Raw genomic sequence first — 26,184 nt, 5'->3', positions numbered from 1 at the left:
AATGACCCCATTCTATAAACTACACCCCTCAAGGTATTCAAAATTGATTTTTACAAACTTTGTTAACCCTTTAGGTGTTCCACAAGAATAATGGAAAATAGAGATACAATTTCAAAATGTCACTTTTTGGGCAGATTTTCCATTTTAATATTTTTTTTACAGTTACAAAGCAAGGGTTAACAGCTAAACCAAACTCAATATTTATGGCCCTGATTCTGTAGTTTACAGAAACACCCTATATGTGGTCGTAAACCGCTGTACGGGCACACGGCAGGGTGCAGAAGGAAAGGAATGCCATACGGTTTTTGGAAGGCAGGTTTTGCTGGACTGTTTTTTTTGACACCATGTCCCATTTGAAGCCCCCCTGATGCACTACTAGAGTAGAAACTCCATAGAAGTGACCCCATCTAAGAAACTACACCCCTCAAGGTATTCAAAACTGATTTTACAAACGTCGTTAACCGTTTAGGTGTTCCACAAGAATTAATGGAAAATAGAGATACAATTTCAAAATTTCACTTTTTTGGCAGATTTTCCATTTTAATAATTTTTTTCCGGTTACAAAGCAAGGGTTAACAGCCAAACCATTTAAATATGTATGGCCCTGATTCTGTAGTTTACAGAAACACCCCATATGTGGTCGTAAACCGCTGTACGGACACACGGCAGGGCGCAGAAGGAAAGGAATGCCATACGGTTTTTGGAAGGCAGGTTTTGCTGGACTGTTTTTTTTTACACCATGTCCCATTTGAAGCCCCCCTGATGCACCCCTAGAGTAGAAACGCCATAAAAGTGACCCCATATAAGAAACTACACCCCTCAAGGTATTCAAAACTGATTTTAAAAACGTTGTTAACCCTTTAGGTGTTCCACAAGAGTTATTGGCAAATGGAGATGGAATTTCAGAATTTCAATTTTTTGGCAAATTTTCAATTTTAATCCATTTTTCCCAGTAACAAAGCAAGGGTTAACAGCCAAACCAAACTCAATATTTATGGCCCTAATTCTGTAGTTTACAGAAACACCCCATATGTGGTCGTAAACAGTTGTACGGGCACACGGCAGGGCGCAGAAGGAAAGGAATGCCATACGGTTTTTGGAAGGCAGATTTTGCTGGACTGTTTTTTTTTACACCATGTCCCATTTGAAGCCCCCCTGATGCACCCCTAGAGTAGAAACTCCAAAAAAGTGGCCCCATTTTAGAAACTACGGGATAGGGTGGCAGTATTGTTGGTACTTGTTTAGGGTACATATGATTTTTGGTTGCTCTATATTACACTTTTTGTGAGGCAAGATAACAAGAAATAGCTGTTTTGGCACTGATTTTATTTTTTGTTATTTACAACATTCATCTGGTTAGATCATGTGATATTTTTTTAGACCAGGTTGTCATGGATGCGGCGATACCTAATATCTATACTTTTTTTTATTTATGTAAGTTTTACACAATGATTTCATTTTTGAAGCAAAAAAAATCATGTTTTAGTGTTTCCATAGTCTGAGAGCCATAATTTTTTCAGTTTTTGGGCGATTACCTTGGGTAGGGTATGATTTCTGCGGGATGAGATGACAGTTTTATTGGCACTATTTTGGGGTGTGTGTGACCTTTTGATCGCTTGCTATTACACTTTTTGTGATGTAAGGTGACAAAAAATGGTTTATTTAGCACAGTTTTTATTTTGCATTTTTTACAGTGTTCATCTGAGGGGTTAGGTAATGTGATATTTTTATAGAGCCGGTCGATACGAACGCGGTGATACCAAATACGTATACTTTTTTAAAATTTATGTAAGTTTTACACAATAACAGCTTTTTTCAAATAAAAAAAATTATGTTTTAGTGTCTCCATATTCTGAGCCATAGTTTTTTTATTTTTTGGGCGATTGTCTCAGGTAGGGGCTCATTTTTTGCGGGATGAGGTGACGGTTAGATTGGTACAATTTTGGTGGGCAAAAGCCCAAAATGGTTTATTTACCACAGTTTTTATTTTTTATTTTTTACGGTGTTCATCTGAGGGGTTAAGTCATGGGATATGTTTATAGATCCGGTCGATACGGACGCGGCAATACCTGATATGTATACTTTTTTACCCCCTATTTTTTACCAATTTTTTTTAACTTTATTTGGGGAAAATGACATTTTTGTTTATTTTTACTTGAAACTTTTAATTATTTTGGGAAAAACTTTATTTTTTCAACTTTTTTTTTCACTTTATTTTTTGTCCCACTTTGGGACTTGAACTTTTGGGGGTATATTCCTTTACAATGCATTCCAATAAAGAAGTATTGGAATCTCACATGCTCTTCACCGGAAGGCAGCGCTGCCTTCCATGCCATCGGGTCCCCCCCACAGCCCCATGGGGACCCAATGGCACCGCCGCCGCACTATAGAAAGCCGCAAACCGCAGGTCTGAATTGACCTGCGGTTTGCGGCGATCGCCAACACAGGGGGGTCACGGGACCCCCCCGCACATTTAGCCGAGGTGCCTGCTCAATGATTTCAGCAGGCACCTTGTTCCGATCACAGACCGCCGGGCGGAGGTGATCGGAACAACACATGACGTACCGGTACGTCATGTGTCCTTAAGGACTCGGGAAACATGCCGTGCCAGTACGTCATGTGTCCTTAAGGGGTTAAACATGCTGTATGATAACAACATCAAGTGTACGTTTACCCATAACTATGTATGTCAGTGTCACTCAGACATCATTTACTATTGCTGCCATTGCCTTCCAGAGTATGGGGAAGGGGAAGAGAAACAAATTACAAAAAATGAACAAAAAGAGACAAGTTTTCCTAGAGAGGGTTATGTACTAACTTTCAGGGCAATTGGATCAACTTCGGTTCGGTCCGAACGGCAAACCGTATCGGAAATGAATCCCGACTGGTTCACTCATATCTTCTCAGCACCCTCGTTGATTTGCTGTATGAAGAGGTCTTGTGCTTGTGTGAGTGCTGTTTTTTCTTCAAAGTTTACCTGTGCATTGTCTCCAGTGTAGAGGCTGTGCAGTATAATTACAACTGCCCATCACACTTAGGTGAAAGGGGAAGCAGTTGTTGTGTTTACACTGCTCCGCTGACATAAAGGAGACGGCATGCAGGTAAACTTTGAAGAGAAAGCAGCTTGCACACCATTTCATACAATAGAATCCTTTTTATCCATTACTTTAACTAATGCGTTTAAAAAATAAAAAAATAAAGCACTGAACAAACATGACTGTTCTTCCCCTGACACACCTCGAGTCCAAATTTTCAACCAATTACAGTTAATTTGCCTTGTTTCCATTGAAAATGGTAAAACTGTGTCTTGCAATTCTCTAAATTAGTGGTTTCTGCTGTATCAGGCCTACTTTAAATCTATCCCTAAAAGGGTATATTAGATTCAAGGTGCTGATAGGGTCATTCTCAATAACTTCACACACACGCTACTGTGCAGATCCAAGTCTAATTCTGTGATTAAACGTATACCTGTCACCCAGCGCCTAAAAAATAGGCCTCACAATTATTTATTCATCCAAATCTGTCATTACTGCTTTAGCTGGTCAAGTTATTTAGTGTCCGTCAAAGCACAGTTTTTGTTCTGGGTTGAAATACAATTCCCAATTTTGCAATTCTCTAAATTAGTGGTTTCTGCTGTATCAGGCCTACTTTAAATCTATCCCTAAAAGGGTATATTAGATTCAAGGTGCTGATAGGGTAATTCTCAAAAACTTCACACACACGCTACTGTGCAGATCCAAGTCTAATTCTGTCCGTAAACGTATACCTGTCACCCAGCGCCTAAATAATAGGTCTCAAATTTATATTCAGCTAAATCTGTCATTACTGGTGTGCCTGTATTAGTGTTATACGGTACCTAAATAGATAGCCAGATAGTGTTAGGTGTCTGTAAAAAAAAGGCCTGAATTTGAATTCAATACATTGGCCCGAATAATATTTTTCTTATTGTGGTGAACGGTAACAATGAGGAAAACATCTAGTAAGGGACGCGGACATGGTCGTGGTGGTGTTAGTGGACCCTCTGGTGCTGGGAGAGGACGTGGCCATTCTGCCACAGCCACACGTCCTAGTGTACCAACTACCTCAGGTCCCAGTAGCCGCCAGAATTTACAGCCATATTTGGTGGGGCCCAATGCCGTTCTAAGGATGGTAAGGCCTGAGCAGGTACAGGCATTAGTCAATTGGGTGGCCGACAGTGGATCCAGCATGTTCACATTATCTCCCACCCAGTCTTCTGCAGAAAGCGCACAGATGGCACATGAAAACCAAGCCCATCAATCTGTCACATCACCCCCATGCATATCAGGGAAACTGTCTGAGCCTCAAGTTATGCAGCAGTCTCTTATGCTGTTTGAAGACTCTGCTGGCAGGGTTTCCCAAGAGCATCCACCTAGCCCTTCCCCAGGGGTGGAAGAGATAGAATGCACTGACGCACAACCACTTATGTTTCCTGATGATGAGGACATGGGAATACCACCTCAGCACGTCTCTGATGATGACGAAACACAGGTGCCAACTGCTGCGTCTTTCTGCAGTGTGGAGACTGAACAGGAGGTCAGGGATCAAGACTGGGTGGAAGACGATTCAGGGGACGATGAGGTCCTAGACCCCACATGGAATGAAGGTCGTGCCACTGACTTTCACAGTTCGGAGGAAGAGGCAGTGGTGAGACCGAGCCAACAGCGTAGCAAAAGACAAAGAGGGAGCAGCGGGCAAAAGCAGAACACCCGCCGCCAAGAGACTCCGCCTGCTACTGACTGCCGCCATCTGGGACTGAGCACCCCAAAGGCAGCTTCAAGGAGTTCCCTGGCATGGCACTTCTTCAAACAATGTGCTGACGACAAGACCCGAGTGGTTTGCACGCTGTGCCATCAGAGCCTGAAGCGAGGCATTAACGTTCTGAACCTTAGCACAACCTGCATGACCAGGCACCTGCATGCAATGCATGAACTGCAGTGGAGTAAACACCTTAAAAACAAGGAAGTCACTCAGGCTCCCCCTGCTACCTCCTCTGCTGCTGCCGCCTCGGCCTCTTCCTCCGCCTCTGGAGGAACGTTGGCACCTGCCGCCCAGCAAACATGGGATGTACCACCAGCACCACCACCTGCGTCACCAAGCATCTCAACCATGTCACACGGCAGCGTTCAGCTCTCCATCTCACAAACATTTGAGAGAAAGCGTAAATTCCCACCTAGCCACCCTCGATCCCTGGCCCTGAATGCCAGCATTTCTAAACTACTGGCCTATGAAATGCTGTCATTTAGGCTGGTGGACACAGACAGCTTCAAACAGCTCATGTCGCTTTCTGTCCCACAGTATGTTGTTCCCAGCCGGCACTACTTCTCCAAGAGAGCCGTGCCTTCCCTGCACAGCCAAGTATCCGATAAAATCAAGTGTGCACTGCGCAACGCCATCTGTGGCAAGGTCCACCTAACCACAGATACGTGGACCAGTAAGCACGGCCAGGGATGCTATATCTCCCTAACTGCACACAGGGTAAATGTAGTGGCGGCTGGGCCCCAGGCGGAGAGCTGTTTGGCGCACGTCCTTCCGCCGCCAAGGATCGCAGGGCAACATTCTTTGCCTCCTGTCTCCTCCTCCTCCTACTCAGCTTCCTCCTCCTCTTCTTCCACCTGCTCATCCAGTCAGCCACACACCTTCAACACCAACTTCAGCACAGCCCGGGGTAAACGTCAGCAGGCCGTTCTGAAACTCATATGTTTGGGCAGTGGCGTCGCCAGGGGGGGGCCAGAGGGGGCCACGGCCCCCCCTACATCATGCTGTGCCCCCCCAACTAAAATGCCCGTGCCCCCCCAAGTTAGCCGCCGCAGTCGGGCACAGCCAGGGAGATGAGCGCTTCCATTGCGCTCATCTCCATATTCATCTGCCGACCTGTGTGCTGAGTCAGGGGAGGGAGAGGCGTGTCCCTTCCCCTTTCTCTGATAGGCTGCAGGCACTAGGCCGGCAGCCTATCAGAGGCCGCAGGCGGCGCAATGACGTCATCGCGCCGCCTGAGCCATACAGCGCGGGACACTGTGCCCCACAATGTACAGTATACCGCTACACTGTGCCACACAATGTACAGTATACCGATACACTGTGCCACACAATATACAGTATACCGCTACACTGTGCCACACAATATACACTATACCTCTACACTGTGCCACACAATATACAGCATACCGCTACACTGTGCCACACAATGTACAGTATACCTCTACACTGTGCCACACAATGTACAGTATACATCTACACTGTGCCACACAATGTACAGTATACCTCTACACTGTGCCACACAATATACAGTATACCTCTACACTGTGCCACACAATATACAACATACCTCTACACTGTGCCACACAATATACAGTATACCTCTACACTGTGGAGTCTGTTCTATAAGCACCCTTGTTCTGTGGCGGTGGACAGAAAATAATCTGGAAGTGCTGCTCCCGAGACCAGGCTCTGGATCCGCCACTGGACCGCTCACAGGAGTGTACATTTCTTCCAAACTGTAATCCGTATCCTCTGACCTGCAGAAATCAGCACTCGCTCGGTAACAACTAACAGACAGTACCTGAAGGCTGTAGCCTGGCCCTGTTACCGAAGCTAGCCGAGTGGTGTAAGGTTAAGGTACTAGTAGAGATGAGCGGCCCTTGAATCCGGATTTAAAGTTAGTTACTGCAGGATATGAATTACAGTTTAGAAATGTCAAATGTACACTCCTGTGAGCGGCGGGGAGGGAGATCTGTGGATGACACTGTTATAGAGAGGGGGATCTGTGGATGACACTGTTATAGAGGGGGAAATGGAGATGACCCTGTCATGGGGTGGATCTGTGGATGACACATATAGCATAAGATGCTATATACGGTATGTGTCATCCACAGATCCCCCCTATAGCAGTGTCATCCACAGATCCCCCTCCCTATAAAAGTGTCATGCACAGGCAGCTAGGACATGTTGAAATCTGAGTGATTTTTTATTTTTATTTTTTTTAAACCACAGACAGCAGGACTTTTCTTCCCTGTTGCGGTTTTAGGTATTGGGTAAAGTATCGCAGCATTTCTAAGCGTACTTGTGTAAATGTATCGTTGTTATAGCTGTCCCCCCTACTTTTGTTCTGGCCCCCAGTGTGCCCCCCCAAAATTTGAAATCTAGAGACGCCACTGTGTTTGGGGGACAGGCCCCACACCACACAGGAGTTGTGGGGGGGTATAGAACAACAGACCGACGAGTGGTTGCTGCCGGTGAGCCTCAAGCCCGGCCTGGTGGTGTGCGATAATGGGCGAAATCTCGTTGCAGCTCTGGGACTAGCCGGTTTGCCGCACATCCCTTGCCTGGCGCATGTGCTGAATTTGGTGGTGCAGAAGTTCATTCACAACTACCCCGACATGTCAGAGCTGCTGCATAAAGTGCGGGCCGTCTGTTCGCGCTTCCGGCGTTCACATCCTGCCGCTGCTCGCCTGTCTGCGCTACAGCGTAACTTCGGCCTTCCCGCTCACCGCCTCATATGCAACGTGCCCACCAGGTGGAACTCCACCTTGCACATGCTGGACAGACTGTGCGAGCAGCAGCAGTCCATAGTGGAGTTTCAGCTGCAGCACGCACAGGTCAGTCGCACTTCTGAACAGCACCACTTCACCACCAATGACTGGGCCTCCATGCGAGACCTGTGTGCCCTGTTGCGCTGTTTCGAGTACTCCACCATCATGGCCAGTGGCGATGACGCCGTTATCAGCGTTACAATACCACTTCTATGTCTCCTTGAGAAAACACTTAGGGCGATGATTAAAGAGGAGGTGGCCCAGGAGGAGGAGGAGGAAGAGGGGTCATTTTTAGCACTTTCAGGCCAGTCTCTTCGAAGTGACTCAGAGGGAGGTTTTTTACAACAGCAGAGGCCAGGTACAAATGTGGCCAGACAGGGCCCACTACTAGAGGACGAGGAGGACGAGGATGAGGAGGAGGTGGAGGAGGATGAGGATGAAGCATGTTCACAGCGGGGTGGCACCCAACGCAGCTCGGGCCAATCACTGGTGCGTGGCTGGGGGGAAGCGCAGGACGATGACGATACGCCTCCCACAGAGGACAGCTTGTCCTTACCTCTGGGCAGCCTGGCACACATGAGCGACTACATGCTGCAGTGCCTGCGCAACGACAGCAGAGTTGCCCACATTTTAACGTGTGCGGACTACTGGGTTGCCACCCTGCTGGATCCACGGTACAAAGACAATGTGCCCACCTTACTTCATGCACTGGAGCGTGATAGGAAGATGCGCGAGTACAAGTGCACGTTGGTAGACGCGCTACTGAGAGCATTCCCAAATGTCACAGGGGAACAAGTGGAAGCCCAAGGCGAAGGCAGAGGAGGAGCAAGAGGTCGCCAACGCAGCTGTGTCACGGCCAGCTCCTCTGAGGGCAGGGTTAGCATGGCAGAGATGTGGAAAAGTTTTGTCACCACGCCACAGCTAACTGCACCACCACCTGATACGGAACGTGTTAGCAGGAGGCAACATTTCACTAACATGGTGGAACAGTACCTGTGCACACCCCTACACGTACTGACTGATGGTTCGGCCCCATTCAACTTCTGGGTCTCCAAATTGTCCACGTGGCCAGAGCTAGCCTTTTATGCCTTGGAGGTGCTGGCCTGCCCGGCGGCCAGCGTTTTGTCTGAACGTGTATTCAGCACGGCAAGGGGCGTCATTACAGACAAACGCAGCCGCCTGTCTACAGCCAATGTGGACAAGCTGACGTTCATAAAAATGAACCAGGCATGGATCCCACAGGACCTGTCCATCCCTTGTGCAGATTAGACATTAACTACCTCCCCTTAACCATATATTATTGTACTCCAGGGCACTTCCTCATTCAATCCTATTTTTATTTTCATTTTACCATTATATTGCGGGGCAACCCAAAGTTGAATGAACCTCTCCTCTGTCTGGGTGCCGGGGCCTAAAAATATCTGACAGTGGCCTGTTCCAGTGGTGGGTGACATGAAGCCTGATTCTCTGCTATGACATGAAGACTGATTCTCTGCTGACATGAAGCCAGATTCTCTGCTATGGGACCTCTCTCCTCTGCCTAGGTGCCTGGGCCTAAATATGTGACAATGGACTGTTCCAGTGGTGGGTGACGTGAAGCCTGATTCTCTGCTATGACATGAAGACTGATTCTCTGCTGACATGAAGCCTGAATCTCTGTTATGGGACCTCTCTCCTCTGTCTGGGTGCCGGGGCCTAAAAATATCTGACAGTGGCCTGTTCCAGTGGTGGGTGACATGAAGCCTGATTCTCTGCTATGACATGAAGACTGATTCTCTGCTGAGTCGCTGACATGAAGCCTGAATCTCTGTTATGGGACCTCTCTCCTCTGTCTGGGTGCCGGGGCCTAAAAATATCTGACAGTGGCCTGTTCCAGTGGTGGGTGACATGAAGCCTGATTCTCTGCTATGACATGAAGACTGATTCTCTGCCGAGTCGCTGACCTGAAGCCAGATTCTATGTTATGGGATCTCTCTCCTCTGTCTGGGTGTCGGGGCCTAAATTATATGACAATGGACTGTTCCAATGTTGGGTGACGTGAAGCATGATTCTCTGCTATGACATGAAGACTGGTTCTCTGCTGACATGAAGCCAGATTCTATGTTATGGGACCTCTCTCCTCTGTCTGGGTGCCGGGGCCTAAAAATATCTGACAGTGGCCTGTTCCAGTGGTGGGTGACATGAAGCCTGATTCTCTGCTATGACATGAAGACTGATTCTCTGCTGACATGAAGCCAGATTCTATGTTATGGGACCTCTCTCCTCTGTCTGGGTGCCGGGGCCTAAATTATATTACAATGGACTGTTCCAATGTTGGGTGACGTGAAGCATGATTCTCTGCTATGATATGAAGACTGATTCTCTGCTGACATGAAGCCTGAATCTCTGCTATGGGACCTCTCTCCTCTGCCTGGGTGCCTGGGCCTAAATATCTGACAATGGACTGTTCCAGTGGTGGGTGACGTGAAGCCTGATTCTCTGCTATGACATGAAGACTGATTCTCTGCTGACATGAAGCCAGATTCTCTGCTATGGGACCTCTCTCCTCTGTCTGGGTGCCGGGGCCTAAATATATGACAATGGACTGTTCCAGTGGTGGGTGACGTGAAGCCTGATTCTCTGCTATGACATGAAGACTGATTCTCTGCTGACATGAAGCCTGAATCTCTGTTATGGGACCTCTCTCCTCTGTCTGGGTGCCGGGGCCTAAATATATGACAATGGACTGTTCCAGTTTTGGGTGACGTGAAGCCTGATTCTCTGCTATGACATGAAGACTGATTCTCTGCTGACATGAAGCCTGATTCTCTGATATGGGACCTCTCTCCAATTGATATTGGTTAATTTTTATTTATTTTATTTTTATTTTAATTCATTTCCCTATCCACATTTGTTTGCAGGGGATTTAACTACATTTTGCTGCCTTTTGAAGCCCTCTAGCTCTTTCCTGGGCTGTTTTACAGCTTTTTTAGTGAGGAAAAGTTCGGGTCCCCATTGACTTCAATGGGGTTCGGGACGAAGTTCGGGTCGGGTTCGGATCCCGAACCCGAACTTTTCCGGGAAGTTCAGCCGAACTTCTCGAACCCGAACATCCAGGTGTTCGCTCAACTCTAATCCTGATGCATCCTGAACGGATCTCTTTCCATTCAGAATGCATGAGGACTAAACTGAAACATTTTTTTCCGGTATTGAGATCCTTTACCAGATCTCAATACTGGAAAACAACAACGTAAGTCTAAAGGTAGCCTTATGTAGGCACTAAGAGGGAGAAACCCTATGAAAGGCCAAGGGGAAGGTTGCAGAAAGTGATAGAAGATACACCTCTATTGTACTCCAGTATATTCTTCTGCACAGGTGCCCTAGGGGGATACAGAGCCTATGTTTATAGTGTAGTTTATGTTTTTATATTATAGTATCATTCTCAATAAATATTATGTTTTTACACTCCTATTGCTTAATAACTATGATTAGCCATAAATGCATTAGAATGGCTCTGTTTCACAATTGGAAAGAGCTAATTCTTCATATGGTGCACTGTGTACTGTGACATTTAGGACTCCTTAACCCTCCTTTTTTTCTCCTGGCATTTTTGTGGCCAAAAAAAGTCTTAAAAAATAAAAACTCTTGATTTTGAAGCTTTTTGTGTTATCTTTTTGAGTTTTTTCAGATGTTTTGCTTATACTGTATAGTGTGTTTTAGCACTAGGTGTTAATGAAATTTTTTTTAATGTTGCATTACCAAAAAATGCATGTTTGTTGCATTTGATATTTTGCATAGACTTCAGTGCATAGAGAACTATGTGTGACTGCCTTAGACTTTCTTTTATTTCTTTCAGATCAGCCATCTACACCTTCTCTGTTGGTCAAGCCTCAACAAGCCCTGTACTTTGAAGGAGAAGCTGCGACATTGGATTGTGAACATCCAAGCATAAATTCCCAGATTACCTACTATTTTTACAAAGATACAAACAGACTAAGCAGTTACTTTGACACATCAAAGTCTGAACACCACATTTCCAGCTTGACTACCAAGGATTCTGGTACTTATGACTGCGAATACTTGGTGTTAGGACACCAGAGGACAATCCCATCTGGCAAAAGCACTCAACAAACTATTACGGTCACAGGTATGACAAGTAACATGGTAATATATTTTGTAAGGCTGAAAAATAGATCTGACCATCCAGTTCAGCCTGTTATCCTGCAAGTTGATCCAAAGGAAGGTAAAAAAAAACTCTGCGAGGTAGATGCCAATTTTCCTCATATAAGGGGAAAAAAATTCCTTCCTGACTCGAAGCAGTCAGAACAACTCCCTGGATCAACGACCCTTCTTTAGAATTCTAGTAACTACTATAACCTGTGATATTATACTTTAGAAATATTCCAGGCCCCTGGACTCTTTTAGTAAATTTATCTAGATTCATCTGTAGCAGTATACTGCCCTCTTCCGCGTTAACTACTTTACACAATTTAGTGTCATCTGCAAAAATTTATAGTTTATTGTTAGTGTTGAGCGATCACACCAGTTCAGCTCGGCACATTGCGGAGTTTGACCAAACTGATCGAGTCAGTGTATTTAAATCTAATTTAGCCTCTATTTCTATGCAGAATATTGCTGTACAGTGAGGGATTCCCTCAGTGTGAGTCCGCGGCTTAGGAGTCCCTGCTCTGACTCCATATATAGCTATGTCCATATATCAGTGCTTGGGGACACCCGTGTATTTAAATCTAATTTAGTCTGTATTTCCAAAAAGTTTCTGCCAGGAATTGAACTCACAACTTCTGTATGATTTACTGATACAAAAACTACTATGAGGTTTTTCCAGCACACTATATCATTGGGTTGCATAGCCCAGTTGTTAAGATTATTGCCTCTAATGCAAAAGCTTGTGAGTTCAAATCCCGGCAGGTACATTTCAGAAATAGAGATTAAATTTATATATTTTTTTATTGTAAAAAATATATGGCACAAAATAAATGTGTAATTAGAAAATATATATATATATATATATATATATATATACAAACCGGATTCCAAAAAAGTTGGGACACTATACAAATCGTGAATAAAAACTGAATGCAATGATGTGGAGGTGCCAACTTCTAATATTTTATTCAGAATAGAACATAAATCACGGAACAAAAGTTTAAACTGAGAAAATGTACCATTTTAAGGGGAAAATATGTTGAATCAGAATTTCATGGTGTCAACAAATCCCAAAAAAGTTGGGACAAGGCAATTTTCACCACTGTGTGGCATCTCCCCTTCTTCTTACAACACTCAACAGACGTCTGGGGACCGAGGAGACCAGTTTCTCAAGTTTAGAAATAGGAATGCTCTCCCATTCTTGTCTAATACAGGCCTCTAACTGTTCAATCGTCTTGGGCCTTCTTTGTTGCACCTTCCTCTTTATGATGCGCCAAATGTTCTCTATAGGTGAAAGATCTGGACTGCAGACTGGCCATTTCAGTACCCGGATCCTTCTCCTACGCAGCCATGATGTTGTGATTGATGCAGAATGTGGTCTGGCATTATCTTGTTGAAAAATGCAGGGTCTTCCCTGAAAGAGATGACGTCTGGATGGGAGCATATGTTGTTCTAGAACCTGAATATATTTTTCTGCATTGATGGTGCCTTTCCAGACATGCAAGCTGCCCATGCCACACGCACTCATGCAACCCCATACCATCAGAGATGCAGGCTTCTGAACTGAGCGTTGATAACAACTTGGGTTGTCCTTGTCCTCTTTGGTCCGGATGACATGGCGTCCCAGATTTCCAAAAAGAACTTCGAATCGTGACTCGTCTGACCACAGAACAGTCTTCCATTTTGCCACACTCCATTTTAAATGATCCCTGGCCGAGTGAAAACGCCTGAGCTTGTGGATCTTGCTTAGAAATGGCTTCTTCTTTGCACTGTAGAGTTTCAGCTGGCAACGGCGGATGGCACGGTGGATTGTGTTCACTGACAATGGTTTCTGGAAGTATTCCTGAGCCCATTCTGTGATCTCCTTTACAGTAGCATTCCTGTTTGTGTAGTGTCGTTTAAGGGCCCGGAGATCACGGGCATCCAGTATGGTTTTACGGCCTTGACCCTTACGCACAGAGATTGTTCCAAATTCTCTGAATCTTCGGATGATGTTATGCACAGTTGATGATGATAGATGCAAAGTCTTTGCAATTTTTCGCTGGGTAACACCTTTCTGATATTGCTCCACTATCTTTCTGCGCAACATTGTGGGAATTGGTGATCCTCTACCCATCTTGGCTTCTGAGAGACACTGCCACTCTGAGAAGCTCTTTTTATACCCAATCATGTTGCCAATTGACCTAATTAGTGTTAATTGGTCTTCCAGCTCTTCGTTATGCTCAAATTTACTTTTTCCAGCCTCCTATTGCTACTTGTCCCAACTTTTTGGGGATTTGTTGACACCGTGAAAATTGGAATCAACGTATTTTTCCTTTAAAATGATACATTTACTCGGATTAAACGTTTGATCTGTCATCTATGTTCTATTACAAAATATTGACATTTGCCATCTCCACATCATTGCATTCAGTTTTTATTCACAATTTGTTTAGTGTCCCAACTTTTTTGGAATCCGGTTTGTATATATTTTTTTAAGTAATTAGTAATTACTAAACAAAAAAAATATATATACAGGTATATATATATAATATATATTTTTTTTGTTTAGTAATTACTAATTACTTTAAAAAAAAAAAATATATATATATATATATATATTTATTTTTTTATTTTTTATTACACATTTATTTTGTGCCATACATTTTTTTTTAAATTACTAAATAACATATAAAATATATATATTTAATCTCTATTTTTGAAATGCATCTGCCGGGATTTTAACTCACAACCTTTTGCATTAGAGACAATAATCATGATGTGCATGATACAGAGGTCGCGAGTTCAATTTCTGGCAGAAACTTTTCTGAAATACAGGTTAAATTAGATTTAAATACACTGGGGTGTCCCCAAGCACTGACTCCATATATGAACATAGCTATATATGGAGTCAGAGCAGGGACTCCTAAGCCAAACTAGAGTCCCAACACCCTCCCCTATTCAGAGCAGGGGGTGCCTGGTTTAATGCTTGGGTTCTCCCATTGACTTCCATTGTGCTCGGTAAAGCACCCAAGCATCACAAAGTGTTCTACTCAAGCACACGAGCACTTTGGTGCTCGATCAACACTATTTACTGTACAAGCCTTCTACAAGATCATTAATAAAAATATTCAAGAGAATAGGGACGATACTGACCCCTGTGGTATTCCACTAGTGACAGTGATCCAATCTGAGTGTGTGCAGTTAATAACCACCCTCAGTTTTCTATCACTGAGCAAGTTACTTACCCACATACAGTCATTTTCTCCCCGCCCAAGCATTCTCATTTTATATACTAACCTTTTATGTGGCACAGTATCAAATACTTTGGAGACGTTAAGATATATGATATCCATTGATTCACCACGGTCAAGTCTAAAACCTCCTCATAGAAATTGATTAAATTAGTTTGACATGACCGATCCCTCATGAAGCAATGCTGATACGGTGTTATTCGCTTATTTTCATTGAGGTACTCCAAGATAGCATCTCTTAGAAAACCTTCAAACAGTTTATCCATGACAGATGTAATTTCTCCTCATCGCTCTCTGCAACTCTCCCTTCATTGCTCTGTAAAGTGCCGACACCTTCAGATTTAAAATTTTTACCATTTATATAATTGAAGAACATTTTACGGTTAGTTTTATTCTATTTGGCAATGAATATCTCTGTCTCAAGTTTGTTTGCTTTTATTTGTCATTTACATATTAAATTTTTTTCTTTATAGTTTTTCAATGCTCCCTTGCTACCCTTCTATTTTGTGATTTTAACTGCTTTCTTTTTGTCATTTATTGTTTCCTTTACATTTCTATTTATCTACATAGTTTTTTTCTTAAAATCAAAACTAGTAAAATAAAAATCATAGGGCATATTTAAGATAAATCTAAAAGAACATTTATGGCATATAATTTTGTCTCAGCAGTTGCACTGCCAAGATCCCAAGAACTGGGGTGCGCAGTCCAACCTTCCACATTTGAATTCTATGGCCATATTAGGGCTCAGTTTTGTATGGAGTGATAGTAGGGCTTCCATAAAGGTGCATGAGTCTTCTTCTATACTTCTGTATAACTCCAATTTCATGCAGAAACACACAGGTACGTATCTGGCAAAAACGTATTTGTATGTAAAAAAAATAGTGTCATACACCTTCAGACTCTTTATCTGTCGTATTTTCCCCTCAAAGTACCCTTCTAAATGAAAATATCTCTGTATACAGGCAATCTGATGAAGTCTATACAGCAGTTCACAATAACTGTAGTATTCCATACTAAAGTTGCAGTATAGGGTCCGTTCACTGCCATACAAGTTCCATTCTAGGGTACATCACCTCTAAATGCTACACAAATGTAAATTATATTTCCATTTACATTATACTTATGTTTTGTAACAGAATAATTTAAGAGTACCTCTGATTTTCCACAAAATCTAATCTCCTGACAGAAATTTAGATGTGACCATGGGAAATGCAAGTGGACATCAGGTGACACTATTGGCGAAGTATTCATACAATACCTGAATTCTCTCCTGCTTGGAAGCTTTTCAGGAGACACCTCAGAGGTTGGACAGTAGACTTGGCAACAGTGGTTCGTGAACTGCTAGCAAGTACTCATGCTGTCACATTTAGACTCCATGCACACAACCGTATTTTTCATCTGTGTGAAATCCATGAAAGTGGCCTATTTGTTGTTACTTTTCTGCATTTCTTCTCCTTTGTCTTCAAAGGGAAAAATACATAGCAGGAAACCACATTTATAACAGTTTTTTTATTGAAATACAGTAGTTTTAGGAACCTTTTCTTATATCCGTCTCTTGAATAAAGTTTTCAACTGCCTTGGTGGAAAAGCTGAGGGAAAGGAACCTATAAGACATTTTTGCTGTGTATTTTTAGACCTGAGCCTTAGGCTAGATTAGACCTCTGCACCATATTTTACCACTTTTATTTTCCTTATATACTTTTGTTTTTGCTGGAGAAATATGTGTCTTTTTTATCAGATGTGATATTTTTCTGGCATTTTCTCCTATAGATGGATGTTTTGGAAAAAAGAATATAAAAAATGCACCTGTTTTTTTATTTTTTTTATGAGCTGTGATTTTTTTCATACATCGTATGTGTCTCTTATGATGCAGTGTGTGTCCAGTGACCTAAACATGGATCAAAAGCTGCAGGGGGTGTCTATAAGAAAAATATACCTAAAAAACAGCAATTGAAGCATGAAAATGGCTTTGGAGTCAAAAATACACATAAAAAACCATCACAAGCAAAAATACATTTTGTCTCATTAAAAAAAAAATGTTCCTTGTCACCCAGGGATCTGACAAATTTTAGTTTTTTCATGTTTGTTTTTTGTTCCAAGCCTTCCAAGGGCCATAACTTTGTTACGGTTCTGTTCACTGTTCTCTTGTTTTTTTTTCCGGACAAGTAGTATTTTTTAATGGCACCATTTAATTTACCATATCTTTTATTGAAAAATGGGAAAACGTTGCTTGTGGGATGAAATAGAAAATTGCAGAAAATGCAATTCTGCCATGATATTTTGGGTTTTACTTTTACAGCGTTTACCGTGCACTATTGACCACAACATCTGATGATTAAATGACCAGTATAGAAGTTATCTCAGATTCTGGTCACTGGGGGTGGGTGTAAGCTGTATAAGTGTACAACCACACGCATCCGTCCGAGTTCATACAGTTACCACATGCCCAATCATGCATTTAGGGTGCGTTTTTTTGTCTGTCACTGTTGCTTGAACTGTGAATTTCCCTGGATCTTTAGCATTCTAATTAACTTCAAATAATAACAACTGTGTAAAGCGAATACTGCAAGCGGCTACTCAACTGTATTTCTCATGCCGTCAGCAGCTGCAAGCAGCAGGACATGTCTTACGTGCTGTCAATCAGGTGCAGTCATCACAACTTTGAAAGTGCCAGGTCTATGTCAGAAACCTATTTTCCCATTAACTTCTGCTGGGAAATGAGATCCTCTGGTTCCTACCTGCATCGTGACAGCATCATGACCGTGCCATGTGTTCGTACCCTTAGGCTGGTTTCACACGGGCGTTGCGGGAAAAGGTGCAGGTGCGTTGCGGGAACATGCACAATTTTTCCCGCGCGAGTGCAAAACATTGTAATGCGTTTTGCACGCGCGTGAGAAAAATCGCGCATGTTTGGTACCCAAACCGAACTTCTTCACAGAAGTTCGGGCTTTGGATCGGTGTTCTGTAGATTGTATTATTTTCCCTTATAACATGGTTATAAGGGAAAATAATAGCATTCTGAATACAGAATGTATTCAAAATGCTATTATTTTCCCTTAGAACCATGTTATAAGGGAAAATAATAATGATCGGGTCTCCATCCCGATCGTCTCCTAGCAACCGTGCGTGAAAATCGCATCGCATCCGCACTTGCTTGCGGATGCTTGCGATTTATACGCAGCCCTATTCACTTCTATGGGGCCTGCGTTGCGTGAAAAACGCAGAATATAGAACATGCTGCGATTTTCACGCAACGCACAAGTGATGCGTGAAAATCACCGCTCGTGTGCATAGCCCCATAGAAATAAATGGGTCATGATTCAGTGTGGGTGCAATGTGTTGAACTCACGTATCGCATCCGCGCGGAATACTCGCCCGTGTGAAAGGGGCCTTACACTTCTGACACTTGCCATAAGTGCATGTCATTTTGTGTTAAGGCCACCTGCACACATTGTGGATTACATGTGTTTTTCCATGTGGATTCCTGTGCGGAAAAAACGCTGCATATTACAGTACCAGCAAAGTGTATGGGATCACACAAATGTCATGTACACTTGTGCAGACTTTTTCTGTGCGGAAATTGAACTGCCGTGTAGACTTCCAAATCTGCAGCATGTCAATTATGTTTACGGTTTTTGATGTGGATTTCATGCTTTTCAATGGAAGGGTAAAATCTGTGCCAAAACCGCATCTAATACGCCCCAAAACCTGCAAGTAGACATTGCAGATTTTGATGCAGCTATGTTGCAGAAACGCACATAATTCCCCAAAAAAATTTGTATGGATTTTATGCGCGTTTAGCCGCGGGTGGCCTAAGGGTTACATCTCAAAGTGAAAGCACCATGGGGCAGATTTATTAATGCTGTTAAACTTTGCACGGTCCAAGAATACAAATCCCAGTCTTGACATTAGACAAATTTATGATTCAGGTGCATGGACCTTTATAAATTTCACGTATCACAAATGATGTGCGAAATTCACTCCAGAATTCTCTCCAAGTTTTAGAACTTTGATATTTTTACCACTAACTGGGGAGATAGCAGATGACTCAGCATCGCGATTACTAATGTTGTCTAAAAGTAAATCATTGTAAACCTAGACTAGACAGCCTTAAACAACCTTAGACTTTCTAGTTTAAGTGTATGCCACCTATAAGTTGGCTTAGTTTTCATCCAAAATTGGGCCCAAATTTTGTAGCATTTTTTTGCCGTATGAAGGCGTGTTAAAGCCATGCCCCCTTTGGTTAAGTCATTCCCCTTATTGGCATAAAAAGGTTGCAAAACTGCCTAATAAATGCCTTGATAAATATGATACAAAGCAAATCTGACCCTATGATTAATTACTATGGGCAACAAGATAAGTTCTCCTGTTAGTTTTTATAGGGGAAGACCAATATGTGCCTAGAAAATAATGTTTTCTTATTCACACACATCATACATTTGCCATTCAAAGAAAGAAAAATGTATGGTTGACATCTATAAACACTTTATCACATTAAAAGGATAGTTTCAGGACACATTGATTGGATATTACTAGAATACACCAATGTTTTTTTACTTTCTTCTCCTTTGTGTGTTAGTTCATACATTTATTGTGTTACTATTTGATGGAGGTAGAGGCAGAATAGTCAAAATGTCATTTGTGCTTTCATAATACAATTGTTTTGCTGCTTTTTAAACTAAGTATGAAATCATTGTCCAGCTTTATCTAGTTCCCCGTTGTTGAAGTTCCAGCCTTCCTACGGAACATTTATAAATGGAGAAAACCTAACCATGGAATGTGAAGCTCCTTCACCAGTTTATGTTACTCTGTATCGCTTCTACAAGGAGGGAGAGCAATTGAAAGGGCCGTCATCACACAGAGGAATCTACACATTGCAGAACATCACGAAAGAAGATGAAGCCGAGTATACTTGTATGTACTGGAGCCCAAAAAGCAACAGAGAGATCCCATCCACTCAGAGTCCTACAAAAGAGCTTTATGTAATAGGTGAGGGGTCATGATCTATGTTATAATCTTGCCAATGATCGTTATATAAGTATTTCATTAACTTTATCCATGGCCGCGACATTATACTAGCACGCACACACACAGCTCTCTGGCATGCATGGTATACATGCACAAGACTGCAACACATGTTAAATACACAGTCAGAAGCAGCCAGAGGGATCTTAAACTGCTGTAGAACCCTGATTGATAACTATAAGACGCTTTTTAGCAAGCGTTTTTCTTGCTAAAAAAGTGAGTCTTATCGTCCAAAAAATACTGTATTTATAAGAAGCATATAACTATATCTCTGAGGTCACTTTCACATGAACATATTTTTCATAGTATTTCATCTATCCCTAGCATGCACTACTTTCATCCGTCCATTCAATTCCCAATGACGTCTCTGGAAGAGTTATTAAAATACAGTTGCATCCATATTTGATCTGTATTGTATCAGTATTTCAGCCATATTGCATCCATTTTTCAAAGTATCTTATTTCTGATGTAGTTCAATTTCCTGCCTAGAAGACAGTATTTATGTGCCAGGAGTTTCAGTTGGCACTTCATGGATGGCATGGTGCATGTGTCAAGGGAAGGCATCCCACAGGTTAATTCTGAGAGTAGGACACTTGGTAGTTGAATCTTATTTCTTTTACTGTCACATGGATACAATATAGAGACACGTGTTCTACATCTTGTATGTTTGAAGAAGGCTCTTGTAAGGGCCAAAAATGCATCACTATATTGTATCCATGTGACAATAACAGAAATAAGATTCAACTACTAAGTGAGTGTCGGTCCTTCTCTCAAGGTCAGTATTTCTGATCAGTAACACCGATGCAATACAGATGATACACTGATGAGATTTCATCTGTAAGGCTAAGTTCACACGAACGTGTGTGATCCGTGGCCGTATTGCAGCCCGCAAATCGCGGGCCGCAATACACGGCCACAGTTCCGTGCGCATTCCGCATCACGGATGCAGACCCATTCACTTCAATGGGTCCGCAAATCTGGAATCGCGGAACGGCCGCACGGGACGGGACGCCTCGGAAGCACTATGGAGTGCTTCCGTGGGGTTACGTCCCATACTTCCGTTCCGCAAAAATATAGAACATGTCCTATCTTTTAGCGGAACGGGCGGATCGCGGACCCATTAAAGTGAATGGGACCGCGATCCGATGCGGCTGACCTACGGTCGGCGATTGTGCACTGTGGCCCGCTATTTTCCAAAGCACAGGCACGGGTCACACACGTTCGTGTGAACTTGGCCTTAGGGTCCTTTTACATGGATGGATTATCTGGCAGATTATCAGGGATGAGCGTTTGTATAAACTCTCTTCCTGATAATTAGCCTGTGTAAAAGATTAAAGGGTTTTCCAGTAATTATATTCATTTTACCTATGCCTTGTAGCCTACATCGCCTATTGAAACATCCATGCTTACAGAACCTGCTTCCTGCCATGATATCCAGTGTTCTGGCTCCTGTTCTCTTGGGAATATATCACCACCGAAGCCAGTCAATGGCAGCTCACTGGAAGAAAGCAAGCTGGAGACTCAAAAATAGAGGAATGGGAGCCACACAGGACTGGTGTGGTTGAGAGCAGTATGTATGAATCTTTCAATAGCAATGCAGGCAAGAGGGCATAGGTAAAGTGAGCAGCTGCAGATTAAGTGCACCATAGGCCTTGGCCTGTCCACCCAACTCGGGCCTCCTCCCTCGAGTGTCCCCTGACATCCCACCTTCCAGGTGTTGCCCAATAGTTATTTTTTTCTGTATGAAGAGGTTGCCATGTCCATTTCTCAATATAAAACAGCTCCAACTCTGTTATGTTCGTAGGTTTCCTTCCATTCACCAGGGGCATTGTGAGTCTGGGCAGGCGGAACATGTGCCCCAGACGCAGAGGGCTAAGGGGGGCCCGGGTGCCTCTGTACAGAGAAAGTGCATAGAAAGGAAAAACCCCTCTCAATATTCAACTGTATCGGTGTCCTTAGGAGATCCTCTGCCTGATCTCAAAACCGGAAAGGAAATCACATATTTGAAAGTAGCCTAAATAAAACATTATAAAGTTATATTCATCGATCATGGGTCCCTGCTCTTGTGTGTGTGTGTGTGATTGGGGGGGGGGGGGGGGGGGGTCATAGGTTCTCACTCAGCTTTCCCAGTTCTTGAGAGAGGAACTCATGGCTTGTGTGTGGTCCCCTCCAGCAGTGTATCATGTTATTGTAATACCGAGGGTGAAATTCTTAACTTCTTCCTTAACCATTCTTTGGTAGAACGATTTTTGCACATAGGGTCAGCTTGCTGCATGACCTACATTCTCTTGAGATTCAGCTCATGGACAGATGTCCTGACATTTTCCTTTACGATTTGCAGGTATAATTCCGAATTCCCCAGTTTCATCAATGATAGCAAGCGGTCCTGACTCAGACACAGCAAAATTGGCCCTAACTATGATATCACCACTATTGTATTCTACAGATGGGATGAGATTTTTCTCCAAACATAACACTTCTCATTTAAATAAAAAATGTCTATTTTGGTCTCACCCATTCACAAAACATTTTTTCAATCGTCTTGGCTTGAAATGTGATATTTATACAGGCAGCAGTGGCATTCTCCTTGTTAGGCCTCTTGCACACGAACGTGTGCGCCCCGTGGCTGTGCTGCGGCTCGCAAATTGCGGGCCGCAATGCACGAACACCAACCGTGGGGCAGCCGCAGCGGATTGCGGACCCATTCACTTTAATGGGTTCACGATCCACCCGTTCCACAAAAAGATAGGACATGTTCACCATAGTGCTTCCGTAAGGTTCCATTCCGTGCTTCCGTTCCGCACCATTCCGCATTTCCGGATTTGCGGACCCATTGAAGTGAATAGGTCCGCATCCGTGATGCGGAATGCCCACAGAACGGCGCCCGTGTATTGCATCCGCAAATGCGGTCACGGGCAGCACATGTCATGCACACCATTGTTATTCAGTGTCCTCCTGATAATGGACTCATGAACATTAACATTAGCTAATGTGAGAAAGGCCTTTAATTGCTTAAAGGATACCTTGGGTTCCTTTACAACCTCTTGGACTATTAGGCTAGGGCTACACTGATTGATTTTAACTATTGAACTACAGCTGCAGTCCTGTCGACTGGAGCTCTAGTTCAATAGTTAAAATCAATCAGTCACGCTACAAAATGTCACAGTGTTGCCCTAGCCCTAGCCAATGACGCGCGACAATTTTTATAATGATAGTCTATATATAAATATCATTGTGTAGCCCTAGCCTAATACTCCTTGATGTTTTTCATTGTTGGTCAACCACTCCTTGGGTGTGGCTGACTAATAGAGATGAGTGAAGTTTTCAAAAATTCAATTTAGTCGGTTCGCCAAAATATTTAGAAAAAATTGCTTCGATCCAAATTAATTCATCATAAAGAGCGTTAAATCAGGTCGATCTCAGCCTGCAGTTAAACTTTAGGGAAAATATATCCTGGTGTACATCACTGTGCAGCGCAGCAACATGCATAGCTAGTCCTTTCTGGTCGATTTAGTCGGTTCGCCAAAATATTTTGAAAAAATTGCTTTGATCCAAATTAATTCATCATAAAGAGTGTTAAATCCGGTCGATCCCAGCCTGCAGTCTAAATGACAGGAATACCACATACATGGCTGTGCACATCATCGTGCAGGCCACCAATATTCCTAGCTAACCCCTAGCTAAACAAAAAAAAGCATACAAAATCCTTTAGTAAAGCAAAAAAAAAAGAAAGAAACACTGCTCACCCCGGAAGGTCTCCCAATGACTCTTTAATGAAACAAAATAAGGACATGGAAGCAGCGCCAATAAAGTTATGTTATGGCAGTGCAAACACATGCATTTGAATCCCTTCTGTTAGGTGTAGAATGACTCTGTGTCACTATTAGGCATAGTTCACGCTTCATTTTTTTTGGTCAGTAATTGTCAGCCCAAAGCAGGTGGAGGTCAAAACCACAGGTGCAGATCTATTCTTGATACATAATCAAAGAGTATGCTTGGCTTCTGAATTTGCCTCACAATTGGTGATGGAAATAAGTGACCAAATAACAGAAGTGGGAACTCCACCTTACAGGTCAATATTAGAGCCAGCTCTAATTTATCGACGTGGATTTAACTGTGCAGTGGCCCAAAATTCAAGGAGTGCCCCCATGACAGTAGGGAGGGTGTCAGCAGTAAGGCTGTGTTAACATCACAGTTTATTTTTCCGTTCTTCTGATACGTCAGAAGAACGTCCCAAAATATCCTGTGGATCCTGTAGTTTGAGCATCCATCTTCACACCATCAGTATTTGGTCACCATTTGATCAGTATTGGTAAGGCAAAACAGGAGTGGGTCCAAAACAGAGATAACATGTGATGGAAAAATTTGCATTTCTTCTGTGTTTCAGACACACTCCTGCTTTTGACTTCCAAATCATGATCAAATCTTGATGTAAAATACTGACCATGTGATAGAAGCCTTCTGGATTCTGAAACGACAGGACTTTTTTTTGTGGTTATTTTTATGTTCTTCTGACAGATCAGAAGAACAGAAGAATAAACAGTGATGTCAACATGGCCAAACAGGAACATTAGTGGCCCCATAACAGATTGGTGAGGGTGGCAACAGCATAAAGATTCAAAAAAGCGTCCCCGTAAAAGAGTAGTGAGGGTGGTAACAGCATGAAGGGTCACAATAATAGTGGCAGCAGGACATGGGCAGAAGTAACAGGTTATTTGTCACCATGTTCTGGTGTGACCATACACTACAATCAGATCATTACTGCCAGAATTATCTAGTCTGTTGTATCAAGCACCGGTGTCTCTCAACATTTTGGGTTGAAAGGCAAGTTCTCTGTGGGGTAACTATGCCACTCGCGGGACTAAACACCCGCTCTGATGCCACACTACTGGCCAGACAAGAAAGCTTGCTCAGGGCAAACTCGGCTAGAGGCGGCCACAAGTAGGCTGCCCATTAGTTCAGAGGATCTTGGATCTCGGTTGACAGGTTATATGACACCACCTGCTGGTTCAGGTTCTGCTCCATGTCATGCTGCCGCTGCTGAGTGGTCTCTTCACTAGGCAGGTGAAGAAAAGTGCTCATCAGAGACTTAAGAGTTAATTAAGTTGCTGCTGATTGAGCTGGTGCTGCTCCTGGCCCCTCACCCCACCTCCAGCAGTCATGGCAGTGGAGCGTGAGCTCACAGAGTTCCCCCGGTTAGACCTTCGTGAGGATGGGCGATGGGGCGCTGAGGCAGCAACCAACCGACTACAACAGATTAAATATAAATTGCCCAGCAGATTAACTATATAACCATGCCTATATTACACCACCTGTTGACAATGAGTCTGATGCACCATATGTCTAAGTATAACTGAACAGATTTATTATTAAAGGCGCAACAGATTAACTAGGTACACACGCCTATATATTAGACTGGCTGTTGAGATTAAGACTGATACACAGTCTATGTATAACAGAACAGATTAGAATGAATGGCACAGCAGTGAACTAAGATGCAGAGGGTGATTACACAGAGCCTGCACTGTCACTGCACTGTCCCTACAGTCTCCTTATGCTCTTCCTATGCTCTCCCTACAGTGTCTAAAAACTCTCCCTACGATCTCCCTACACTGTCCTTACACTGTCCCTATGCAAGATCTGTCCCTAGTATTTGGCACATCTGTCCCTATGCTCAGTTCACTGTAAAATGGCAGAAAGCGGGCGGCATTAGGATTTTTATAGGGCTGTTACATCATAGCGGATGGCTGATTGGCTGGCTGCACAGCATTATGGGTTATATTTCCTTCCTGGGCTTCTTACTTTCCCTTTGTAACATATGTAGCCGCCATTTTAGAAGAAAATTTATTTGTTAGAACGAAGCAAGAGGAAATTCGTATTCATTGTGAATCAAAGTTTTCCTGAAATTTGGATCAAATTCAATTTGTTTCACTTCGATTCGATCAACACCAGTCACTGACCAACAATGGCCTTGAATTTGCTTAACTCTTGATGAGCATCATCAACTCCTCTTCTCAGGTCCTTGGAAATATCTTTTGTTTGTGCTATGATACATTTCCACAAACGTGTTGTGAAGATAAGACTTTGAGAGATCCCTGATCTATCAACAGATCTCCCACTCACACTTGATTGTCATCCCATTGATTGAAAACACCTGAATTTCACCTTTAAATTATCTGTTAATCCTAAAGGTTCACATACTTTTGTCACTCACAGACGTGATATCAAAT

At 43.1% G+C, this 26,184-nt stretch overlaps 1 protein-coding gene across 1 annotated transcript in view; it reads left to right on the top strand.

The window, feature by feature from the left end:
• The window catches only part of LOC120988980 (Fc receptor-like protein 5), a 98,772-nt gene that overhangs the window by 17,261 nt on the left and 55,327 nt on the right, over nt 1-26,184 (top strand). The window contains exons 4-5 of the mRNA XM_040416802.1: nt 11,386-11,676; nt 19,631-19,918. Of these exons, the coding sequence (XP_040272736.1) occupies nt 11,386-11,676; nt 19,631-19,918 (579 nt within the window). The remainder of the gene's footprint in view (nt 1-11,385; nt 11,677-19,630; nt 19,919-26,184) is intronic.

The sequence above is a fragment of the Bufo bufo genome, chromosome 2 (assembly GCF_905171765.1).
Source record: "Bufo bufo chromosome 2, aBufBuf1.1, whole genome shotgun sequence".
Taxonomy (NCBI): domain Eukaryota; kingdom Metazoa; phylum Chordata; class Amphibia; order Anura; family Bufonidae; genus Bufo; species Bufo bufo.
The sequence above is the reverse complement of the archived record's forward strand: the minus strand, read 5'-3'. Positions and strand labels throughout refer to the sequence as shown.